This window comes from Guyanagaster necrorhizus (genome assembly GCF_019112545.1).
Source record: "Guyanagaster necrorhizus MCA 3950 unplaced genomic scaffold BT62scaffold_21, whole genome shotgun sequence".
NCBI classification, from domain to species: Eukaryota; Fungi; Basidiomycota; class Agaricomycetes; order Agaricales; family Physalacriaceae; genus Guyanagaster; species Guyanagaster necrorhizus.
Window position 1 is genome coordinate 394486 of NW_025064900.1, and position 12760 is coordinate 407245.

The 12760-nt window shown below is 38.5% G+C and overlaps 1 protein-coding gene across 1 annotated transcript; it reads left to right on the top strand.

Annotated features, from left to right (window-relative positions):
• Positions 1-8232: 8232 nt before the first annotated feature.
• Positions 8233-9262, top strand: BT62DRAFT_1033279 (uncharacterized protein; the record flags this gene model as incomplete). The annotated part of the gene is made up of 4 exons (XM_043178353.1): positions 8233-8437; positions 8486-8725; positions 8846-9019; positions 9177-9262. The coding sequence occupies 4 exons, from the start codon at positions 8233-8235 to the stop codon at positions 9260-9262; spliced, it is 705 nt and encodes a 234-aa protein (XP_043037246.1).
• Positions 9263-12760: the final 3498 nt, after the last annotated feature.

Sequence of the window (12760 nt, forward strand, 5' to 3'; positions counted from 1 at the left end):
TAACTATTAGTGACCATGCAGAGCAGATTGATCTGGCTATCACTGATCTATAAACCAAGAAAGTATTTCTTGGTCACAATTGACTTATCTGATACAATCCACTTGTTAACTGAAAAACTGGCCAGATCACATTTGCTCAGTGCCAATGTTGAAAAATCCTGTTTGAACTGCTAGACAAGGATCCTGAGGATCAATGAGATGAGAAAATGGAGGATAGAGAAACTATTCTCACTGTCAATTTGAAGAAGGCTATGCACATTTGGGCCATACACCATGCTAATGACTTGGCTGCAAAGGCCAATGCAGAGAAGAAGGAGAAGATGTTTGAGAAAATAGTACCCAAATAGCCTAAAACTATTGGGACCTATTCAGCAAAGAGAGTTTTGATGAGTTGCCTGAGCCAAAGCTGTGGAATCATGTGATCAAATTAATTCCAAACACAAATGCCAATCTAGATTGCAAAATATACTCTCTTGGAAACTTGAAACAGCAGGAGCTCAACAAATTCCTAGATGAGAACCTTTCTAGTGGATGGATCTGACTTTTGAAATCTCCCATGGCTTTTCCCTTCTTCTTTGTCAAGAAAAAGGATGGGAAGCTCTAGCCAGTTCAAGATTACTGAAAGCTGAATGAGATGATGATCAAGAATCATTATCCCCTTCTGCTCATTTCAGAACTTATGGACAAGTTATGTGGTGCCTAATATTACACCAAGTTAAATGTCAGATAGGGGTATAATAATGTGCAGATCAAAGAAGGAGATGAGTGGAAGGCAGCCTTCTAAAGCAACTGAGGACTATTTGAATCAACAGTCATGTTCTTCAGGCTCACAAACTCACTTACAACATTCCAGTGGATGATGAATAATATCTTTAAAAACCTCATCATAACTGGGAAGGTCATGATCTACCTCAATGACATTCTCATTATGTCATGAGACCATGAGAAACACTGATGACTGGTACAACAAATACTCACACTGATGAGGAAGCACAAGCTATTCCTCAAGATAGAGAAATATGAGTTCAAAGTTCTGAAAATAAAGTATCTTGGGGTAATCATCAGCAAAGAAAGCATCTGGATGGACCTGATAAAAGTGGCTGGAGTGATAGAATGGCTGGTGCCAGTGAAGAAAAAGGAGTTGCAATCCTTTTTAGGATTCACTAACTTTTACTGCTGGTTCATTTGGAATTACAGCAAGATCATCTATTCAATGATGCAGCTGACAGAGAATGCCCTATAGAATTGGAGATACTCTCAACAGGCTATATTTGATGACTTTAAACAATGACCAGCTGAGGATGTTGTCTTAGCAATCCTGACACAGGAAGAAAGATTTAGAGTTGAGGCTGACTCAAGCAAGAGAGCAATTAGGGCAGTACTTTTCTAAGAGCAGAATGGAAAATAGCAACCAGTGGCCTTTCTTTCTAAGGCTCTGACTATAACAGAACACAACTATGAGATCTACAATAAAGAGCTTCTAGCAATCATGCTTGCTCTCTCTGAATAGCATCATTATCTGATTAGAGTGGTCCAAACCTTTGAAATTTGGACTGATCATTAAAACCTTCAATACTTTTGACTTCTCCAGAAACTCAATTGACAACAGGCATGCTGAGTCATGGAACTTTCCAAATATGATTACATACTTCACCATAAAGCTGATGCTGTGAACAAGAAGGTGGATTTACTCAGCTGATGAGCTGATCATGATCAAGATAGAGATGACAATGAAGAAGTGGTGCTGTTAAAGCCCAAGCATTTCCAGGCAATAATAATACCAACAGAGAAAGAGTTTTATGAGCAGATCAAGAGTGTAACCTGAGACAATAGCAAATAGAACCAACATATAGCACCATCACTAAATCACAAATGCAAAATGATGAAGGAAGGAGGGCTAATCCACTATGATGGAAGGATCTATATCTCATGAGATCAACAACTTCAGAGAGATCATCACCACCTACTATGACTATATGACAGCAGAACACCCAGAGATTGCAAAGACCAAAAAACTGATATTATGAGAGTATTGGTGGTCAAAGATGGGCTAAAACATAGAATAATATATGAAGGGGTGCAAAATATGTCAGCAGAGAAAAGCATCAACTCAACCATGTGCAGCACCACTTCACCCAAATGAGGTTCCTCAGAGCTCATAGACCCACATTTCAGTTGATATGATCACTAGGTTATCTGATTGTAATAGCTATGATGCTATACTAGTGATCATCAATTGATTCTCAAAAGTGATCATTTCTATCACATGCTTGACAGAATTAACATTAGAGAGGTGGATCAAAATTCTCTATGATGAGGTTTATGCTAAATATGACATGCCTCAGGTTGTTATTTCTGATCAAGGATCTCAATTCATCTTAAAATTCTTAGACAACTTGTACTGGCTTCTATACATCTGATGCAATGCTTCTACAGCATATCACCCACAAACCAATAGACAGATGAAATAAGTCAATCAGAAGATTGAAAAATATCTCTGATTGTTCATCAATTACTACCAAGATGATTGGGTCAAGTGGCTTGCCTTAGCTGCTTTTTAGCACAATAATCACATTCACTCTGCCATCAGAAAAACCCCTTTCTTTATAAACTATAGCCATCATCCAAATGTTTTATATACAGAATGACTTCATACAACACCTGTCTCCTCTAATTTCACTGCAACAATGTCCAAAATTCACAATAAAATGCAGATCACCCTTGAAAAGACAGCAACCTCCATGAAAAAACAATATGATGAATACCACCAATCTGCCCACCAATATTCAATCAATGACAAGGTCTGGCTGGATACTACCAATCTGCACTTTCTCCATCTGAAATAAAAGCTCACCAACAAGCACACAGGTCTCTTCTCTATCTTTACCAAAGTCAGCAACTCCACATATAAACTTCACCTGCCTGCTGCATGGAAAATTCATGATGTATTTAATGAAACCTTGCTCACTCCATACATCACTCTAGCATTCCCAAATCAAGAACACCTGCTACCACCAGAACTGGAGCTGATCAACAATGAAGAACACTATGAAGTTGATTAAGTTTTCAATCACAAACTCCACAAACTCTGCACACATAGTGGGAGAACTCAGATCACAGTTGATTACTTGGTTAGTTGGAAGAGTTACAACCCTGAATCTAATCAATAGATCAATAAATGTCACATAAATGCCAATGATGCAATTTGTGATTACAAACTCTCTCTAGAATAGCTATCAGGACAATGGTCTTAAGGGGGAGGTAATATTATGATTTTTTCTTTTATCTTTCTCAATTAACCTTTATTTATACTTAGTCAGAGTGCTTAGACTAGCACTTAGAACCATGGGACAGGTTTAGTCACTATAATAGGCTGAGTCTGCTATTGTCCTTCAATATGACAACAACCCTCAACAATGGACTATACTCTTTTGTAGGCAGTAATAATACTCAAGGACAAAGAGCACTATAGCATAGAAACTCACAATTAGTAGAGATATATTTAACTTGGACTTGAACTATATATAAGTAGGATAGCTCTTGCTGTATATCTCCAGCTTTGAGCTAAAGTTTATTCTTCTACCACTTCATCTCAAGCTGATCATCTTTGGCCTTGAAGCACTAGATCAATAGAGACATATAAGTGAACTCTAGCATGACTGTATAAACTTGATACAGCATTAGATTATCATGTGTTCAGATCATGTGTGACTTGGACTTAACAAAGAGGTCACAGAAGTCCCATGCCCACTCTGGTACTATTTCTTTGAATGTCTTCACTTTTTTTCTCATATTGGCTTTTGCAGCTAGATCATTCACATAATGTATGACCCATATATAGATTGCTTGCTCTATATTAACTGTGAGGATAGTGTCTCCCTCCTCCATCTTCTCATCTTATCAGTTGTCTTTGTCTTCATCTGGTAATATGAAGAAAGTCTTGCAGCATCAGCATTAGGCAAAGATGATTTTGCTGGTCTTCCAGTTGATAAGTGGATTGTGCTATATCAGCCAGTCATATCCAAGAAAGATTTTCTTGGATTCTAAGTCTGTGACCACCAGATTGATGTGTTCTGTGTGATTCCCTATGACTAATTACAGTTCTATGAACTCAGTAATCAATCTGGCCTGGTTTTAGGTTCCATCAGCATTGTGTACTGGTATAGAAGCTGCAGTGGCTTGAGTAGGAAGACTGTGCTTGATGATGAAGGTACAGTTGATTAAACTTTCTGTACAGCTGCTATCAATCAGGGCTGAAATGGTATGCATAGAGTGGGTTTGTCAGGGTTTTGATCTGGACCTTTGTGATGAGATCTCTGCCAGTCATCTTTTGCTGCTAAATATACCTTTAGGGCCTTTGGAGCTTGTCCAGCCATTCCAGTGTTCAATTCCTTTCTGTCTTCCTCATTCCTTTTATCATTTCATCAATCACTTCTTCTGTTCATGTCTTGTGTACCCAGTTTTTGAGTACTGCCTTCACTTTCTCTTCTGTTTTGGCATCACAGATGGCATGCCAAGTTCACTCCATGCCAAATAGTTTGAGCCATTCATTAGAGGTCTCTCCCTCTGTTCAGCCCATAGGTGGTTGAGCCTTCTTGTGCAATTCTTTTGGTGATCATAGTGCAGAAGACAAGGATATATTTGAATGCATGTGTAAATATATTGTATCCATAGTGCTATCATGAGTCCATCCAGTAGTGATCAGAGACATATCATTAAGTTCTTTGGCTGACTGAGTGGAATCACTCACTCATCAGCTCTGTCTTTTACCTTCTCAATCTTCATGTCCTTGCTGTTTTCCTCTATAGTGTTCTGCTTTCTTCTGTAACTTCATGATCTGTGCTTATATCTCCTCATGGGTTCATTTCTTCTTCAGACAGTTTTTTGAAAGGTGACTCTTCTTACTGTAATTGAAGCACTTCTCTTTCTTCTTCATCTGGTCAATGTCCATTGGTTTCTCCTATCCAGTATACATTGTTCTGATGGATGTCTTCTTCTTGCCATAGGACTCACTAGTTGTTCTACTTCTCTGCTGACTCTGGGCACTCTTATTTGCTGTCCTCTGACTGCTCTTTTTGTTGTTTGTCTGATACATTGAACTGACCACCTTCTGCCATTGTCATTCCTGATTCATTATAGTGATCTGTTTTTTCCAGGCTTTGTACTCTTTCAGCATATTGAGGCTGATGTCTGAGATCATCTTTATATAGGAGAGTGGGACTCTGTGTTTGAGGGCTTTGACCATATGACTGGTCTCCTCTATGTCATGTTGGAGATCAGGAAGATGGGCCAGATGCTCCAGCTTGCAGAAGTACTTGTTGGTAGTTTTGTTGCTTATATGTAGTTCATACATTTTTGCTTTATGTATGTCTTGGATAGCTGGATTGGTGAACTTGTTGCATACAGCCTGTTTAAAGTCCTTCCAGGATGGCAGTCAATGGTGCCCCCTGGTTTCAGAGTAGAGATCCATGAGAGTCATGATCCACTATTTCTTTGTCTTATTCTCAAAGTAAGAGACAGCAAAGATGATGTGGAAGATGTCAGCAGTTAGGTAAATGACATAGACTTGAAAATATACCTCATAGTCTACTAAAAATCAGTCAATGTCATTGGATATCCTCTTGAAGGAGTAGGGCTTTCTCATAAGTTTCAGCTTGCACTGAATGAGAAGGGCATCTGTTGCTAAAGTGCCCATTAAGTTCAGATATTTGTTGAATGGCAGGTATCTCCATTCCTTAGGAGATCCAGGGAGAGAGTGCAGAGAATGGTCATCAGTGACTGGACTCCTCACCCCTAGCCCTCACTTCTTCTTGATCCTTCTGTTGATGATCTCAAAGTTTTTAGCATCAAGATCATCCTGGCCTTTTTTGGCTTGTTGCTGGTTGCTAGGTCCAGGTTCATCAGCAGGTGGTTGTCTGGCAAACAGTCAGCTTCCACAGCCCTGTGGCCATGGATATCATAGGAGACAGCACAGCCTGTGGAAATAAGGTTTATGAGACTGAGTAGGCCATAGAGTAGATTGATGGTGCTATATAGATGGCTCATTTTAGTGAGATCAGAGGCATGTTCAGCATGAGTCAGAGTTCATATCATAGGTGATATGGCAACAACTCTTCTATGGGTTCTTTAGAGTATTCTTTGTTGAACAGGTAGATTGCCTGTTTAATAGTATTATACTGCAAGATATCAATCTTCTCCTGATCATCAGCTATTAAATACTTCTTTCCCAGAGAGGTTACTCTCCAGACAATATTCCATGTGATCTCTGCTACTTACTCCTGGAATAGCTTATTAAATTCCTTCTAATGCTCTCAGTCTATTCCTGATCCACTCCTTATCTCATTCTTTATCCTCTTCTCCTTGGTAGTCCTTGGATGTGACAAATGTCAAGGGTACTCTCTGCATCTTCACTGTTGCTGGAGAGTTGCCCTGATTGGCTGGATCCAGATCAAGTAGAAGACTATACTCAAGGTTGAGAGGGCCCTGCAATGGGTTGGCCAGAGTCTCCTTGGAGTTCTTCTGCTTTGCTCTCCATGTGCTTGTGGTACTGATAGATGAGGTGAAGAAATTCTCAATTTCTAAGAAATCTGAAAGTTTTAGTTCTAAGGATCCTTTAGACTGCTTTGTTGTTGATTTTGTGGGCAGATTCAGGATGCCAGAGGATAGAGGGAATAGAGAGAGTAGACAAACTGAAGATTTCATCCTCTTTGCTGGGCTCATAAAAAGGGCAGGTGGAACCTCAGGACAAAATGTCATAGTCTCAGAATAGGGGTCAGTACTCTCTCCATTGCTTCATAGTCTCTTCTGCTGATGCTGATGCTGATACTGTCAAGGTTGACATCAGCTGATGAGCCCATAGATGAGCCTATATATTATAATTTTTCACCTTTTCTTTTTCTTTAATCTTTATCTTCACTTAGTCAAAGCACTTAACTAAGTGCTAAGTACCATATAATCTGCTTATGCAACTATAATAGGCAGACTGAGCTCATTATCCTGCAACAGCACCAGATCTTTCAAAGACAAATAATACTCCTTTTGTAATAGTAATGATAACTGAGACAAGAACACTATAGCATAGAAATATATAATTAGCAGATATATATTTATCTTAGATATAAACAGTATATAAGTAATCTAGCTCTTGCTGTACAGTTGACTATCTCACAATGCATATAGTTGGAAGACACTAAAACCATATGCATTTATAGATTTATGCAGAACCAAAATAGTATTTGTTGTGACATATAACATATGTGACAATATCATCACATTGCATTGGTGTTATGAGTTGTTCCATGGCCCAATACTTTTACCTGATGTTTTTCTCTGTTTCTCCTGTCTCTCTAGTTTAGCCTATATTTGTTATTTTCACTATATATATATAAGCCAGTATATGTATTGTAGCTAGAGGTTTTCACAATTGACCAAGCCTATACACCTATCAGCAACTGCATGAGCCTTTTATGAGAGAAGTGACTTTTGCCACCCTCTCATATTTTTGACAGCTCTATTGGCTTAATCTTTGCTTTTATCTTTTTCTCTCTTTCATCTGTGCTTTTCTCTCTAAACTCTCTATATCTCTCTTCATTGATATCTGGATTCCCTATGACTTGATCACTTAAGAATATTCTGACTTTGACACCAATATCTAATTTTCTCTTTACTTCTTGGTTCCTTAGGATATCACATTACTCTTTGTGCAGCCATCACAACACCACTGTTGTGCCAGCTACATCAGGGATGGATAGTCCTTTAACTCTGTTATCAGATGATTAATCACCAACAGACTTTGATACTAAAAATATGGCAGATTCTAGTGCTGTGAGTGCTCAGGATGCTACTCCTGTTTCAGCTGTAAGCCATGTTTTAGCATCTGATGCTACAGCACTGAGAAACCTTCCTCTTGCCTATGCACAAGCAGAAGAAGAGGATTCAAATCACTCAGAGAAATTGGAGGATGTTGGTTTCAAGAGAAATCCAACTACAAAAGTTTCAGATAATGATTCATCCTGTAGTGATGTAGATAATGGAAATGATTATGAATCATCTACATCTTCTACCTTTGATAAAGCATCCCATAGTACAGATGCAGAAGAATCTAATAGAATGGCAAGACCTGTGAGGCTTTGCTATACTCAGAGTCTTGATGACCTGGAAAAATGTGAAGTTCATTTTGGAGGACTACACAAAGGAAGAGAGCTTATGAAGAAATAGCCTTCTATCATTGATATGGCTGAATGGAATTTGACAACTGCACAGCAAGAAATGCTTGCCAAATGTCAGAACAAGCTGACAGAAGACAAGGGCCAAGAGCAACCTACTGCATCTCAGACTCCAATGACTACATCTGGATCCAGCTCTTATATTGCTAAAGAAAAATTTGTCAACCATAATCAGAAGATTGATGACACTGAATTAGATGTCAAGGCACAATGTGAGGCTCTTGAAACATGGAATCAGGCTTGAGACATCAATCAAAAAGTCCCTGAAGGTGATGTGTCCCATTTGGAGGGTCATCCAGAGGTTGAAGATAGTTTTACGACTGTCAGAAAGTCTTCTAAGCATAACAAACAGAAAGAAAGATCTCAGAGATTAAAACCAAAGACAAAGATTCACAAAACAGGCCACTATGATGCTCTTGAAGTAGAAGAAACATCAGATGAAGGTTCTGAGTCAGATTTGAAGGCAGAGTCTCAATCAAAAAAGACACTCTCTAAGACAAGTGCAAAATCTTCAAAATGAAAGACTGTCAGATCATTGACCAATCATAGAATGAGAAACATCATATGAGAACACTCAAAGGCACCTTCAAATAGCTGACATAGGTCTACTTGCCCTGTAGATCAGCTACCATCTGATAGCTTCTTGGCTGATGTGTTAGATGTTGGCAAATCAAAGAAGAAGCAGAAGATCTCATCTGAGCACAAAAAGAAACTCAATAAGAAAAAGCTTGAGAAATGGAAGCATAAGCATCATACTAGTTCCTTTAGCTCTGAATCATCAGAGTCTACTTCCAGTAATAAGTCCAACTCAGATTCAGACTCTAATTATTCAGGATCTTCTCCATCAGATGATAGTTCCTCAAGCACTGGTTTGAGCTCATTGAGCTCAAGTAGCAGTGATGCAAGCAATGAGTTGAATGCATCAGATAGCTCTGAGCCATTCAATCATAGATGTTGACACTATCATCATCATACTAGAAGGCATAGTTCCCATTGGCATAAGCATAGAAGTCAAAAATGTCACTGCAAAAGATTGATTTGACCAATACCTCCTACACCATATGATGGTACAGCTGATAGTGAAAAATTCCATCACTTCACAATGGAATTGACTCAATTCTGCAAAGAAGGTCAGATTCCAAAGGATGAACAGGTATTTTTGGCATCACATTACCTGAAGGGAAAGGCATTATCTTTCTTCATTCAGAAGGTTTTGAAGAACCATGCAGAATAGACATTAATAGACTTCCTGCAAGAAATCTTTAATTCATGCTTCCCTTTAAATTACTGAAGTCAGCAATGGAATAAAATAAAAAAGTGCTACCAGAATGATTACACTGTTTCAGAATACATTTATGAGCTGGAAACCTTGTATGGTCTTATTGGCATGACTAGCCAGTGTGAGTGTATTATCAAGCTTTGGGACAGATTCCATAGAGAGATGCAGCATGAACTCTATCAAGCAAAGCTCAATAAGGAGGTTCATAGCTGGCACTGTATTGTTGAAGAGGCTAAACTCATTGAAATGGCTGATCTTGAATCTACATCTCAAAGTACCAAGGAAAAGAAGTCATCACAGGGAGGTTCTGGAAACAGCAATAACCATGGAAATAGTGGGCATACATCTAAAAAATATAAGTCTGATAACAGTCATTCAAAAGGATATTCTTATGAAAAGAATGGACTCTGCAAGAGAGGATCTAACTCATATAGTCAGTCATTGAGCTACAATCAACCCTCATCATCTTCCAGAGATAATAAGTCATCAAATGGAGGGTGCAATAGTGGAAGCAAGTCTACTACAAATTCTAGCTCTGGAAATAAACTATCAGAAAGCAAGAAGGCAGAACTTGTCACTGCAAATAAGTGCTTTAGATGTGAAGAAGTAGGACATATGGCTAGAAATTGTCCTCACAATAACACAGTAAAGTCAAGTAACAAAACAGGGCCACTAGGCTTCTCAGCACATGGTATCCATTATGACTTGGCAGATGATCACCAGCATCAAAATTTGGCAGAGACAACTGAAACAGTTGATCACATTTCAATTGAAATGATATTCATGTCTACTGAACAAAACAGTCAGTCCCAGAATGATAATCTATTCAATAAAGATATTTCAAACCTTAAATCTGTTTCAGAAACTGATGATTTTAAAAGCTCAGACTATGAAACTGATAGTGAGTGGACTTCATGAATGCTCACTGAGCTCTACATATCACCTATCAAATCTGAAAATGATATCACATCTTCAGATTCTAGCTCTGATAATTCCATCAAACCAGAATTAGATGACCTAGAGACATTTATCTGTGATTTCAGAAGTATTGAATGTAATAAAGCCTTACCAGTGCCTGGGATTGAGAAATTTGCTCACCTATAGTCTGAAGAGAATGCCTGCATAAGATATCATAATGATGAATCTATGTATTGCTGGGCTGATAATGCTAAGGATATCTATGGATATCCTGAGACAGACTATACCAACTTCATACTGTGGCAGGAGATGGATTCAAAGTGGTGACCTAATATGATTGATGATCTACATCAATATGCTGCTGAAATATGCTTGAATTATGATGCACCTTACTCTGATGATGAGTTATGCTGAGGTGCAGTAAGCTCCTACTATTTTGGAGTATTCTGCCTGAATCAGAAGACCTTCACTATTGCAGATACTGAGTCAGAACATAGAGAACTCACTATATCTGCTTCACTGTTACAAAACCCAAAGTTTCATATTAGTGCATGGTATGCAAAACAGCATGCTAGGTTGTTGGCATTACCATATAACTCTACATAGTGGTACCACAATTCATCTAAAATTGGAGATGCAATAGTGCAAGGCATACATTTCATTCTGAGTCATAGCATTAGTATGTATCTAGATCTGAAGGAATTAGGCTATGAAAGCCCAAACTCACCATATGATAGATTTCAGGTTTCTCATAAGACATCAGACAGAAACCAGATTACAATTACTGATCAGATGAATCTTGCTGTCCTTCATATTAATGCTATATAGCTTGAAAACCTATATTTTGATGCAATCAGATGGCTTGCAAAGAACCTGAATGCATTCATAGCAAGGCAATATGAGTCCTTACTACTAGACAAGCTTCACTTTGAGAAGCTTAAGTGGGCAGAAGCTATTAAAGTTTGCTCAGAGCAGTAGTGCATGCAATGAATGGGAAATGTACTTGCTGAAGCTCTTGAAACCAAGCTACATGAGAACCAACCTTATCCAGGGGATTTCCAGAAACTCCACAGACACCTTCAGTTCACACTATGTGATGCTAAAGCAGACCATCAGTTTAAATGGATTGACTATGACTGTAGTCTAGGAGGAGAAGTTCCTTATAAATGGGTACTGGACTCACAGTTCAGTCTTGGAGAATTCTGAGGATGACAATTAGCTATGTTTGATAATGTACCAACATTTCAAGATATGGATTACCCTCAGATGGGCCACCCACTTGCCACCACAGTTTGAAAGTCCTTAACAAGGCATGTACCATTTATTTCAGATCAGCAAGACCTGGAAAATGAAGTTCAATATATTGTGTACCCAAATCCAAAGTGACCAACACAGGAATACATCATTGATGATGTATACTAAGAGTTTAAGACCTCAGTAACAATCAAGAACTTGATGAACCAAACTTTGACCTTCCAAACTGGTATAGAAAGAAGCTCAATCAAGCCTATAAAGATCTTCTTCAGCACCTTTGAGGTCCTGTTGAGTATAAATTCTTACCTTGTCTATTCTTGCAATCAGTAGAGATGAATGAATTTGAGTGGGAACTTGACATGACAGTTGCTAGAGCTGATAGTTACTTGCATCTAATGTATGGAAACTTGCAGTGGGAAGAATAAAATAGCTATACTCATATTATGAGCATAGCAGACATTCAGATTGAACCTAAGATATACCCAGCTATTCAGCAACATGCAGCAGTGGTCAAGGATATTGGCTGAATAGTACCTCATCCTTTGGTTATCATTGTTGAGGTTAATGGTAAACCATGCTGAGCATTGATCAACACTGGCTCACTGGGGGACTTTATGTCCACTCAGCTTGCAGACCAGCTGAAAGTGTTCAAAATATATCTGCCAACTCCAATTCCCTTGCATCTTGCAGTACAAGGTTCATGTTCTAAGATTCTATGTGAAACTAAGATTCAGTTTAAATATCAAGGTATTAAAGTAGAATATTACTTTGATATAGCAAACCTCTTGGAGTATGATTTAGTACTAGGCACACCATGGTTGTACCAGCACAATGTACATGTTAGCTTTAATCCTTCTTCCATCAAAATAGGAAGCAGCATGGCATTGCCTATGGAAGGTGATAATGTGAGCCAACTTCAGTCTCAGACAATGATGGTGAGTGACAATGTACTTGACCAAGTTTGCATAGAGCTTAGAGAGTATGCAGCCTCCATCTGTAAGACAGCCTCAGAGACTCCATTACTACCACTTAAGATGATCAACCACACTATCCCACTAATTGACAAGCAAAAGATCTACCTATA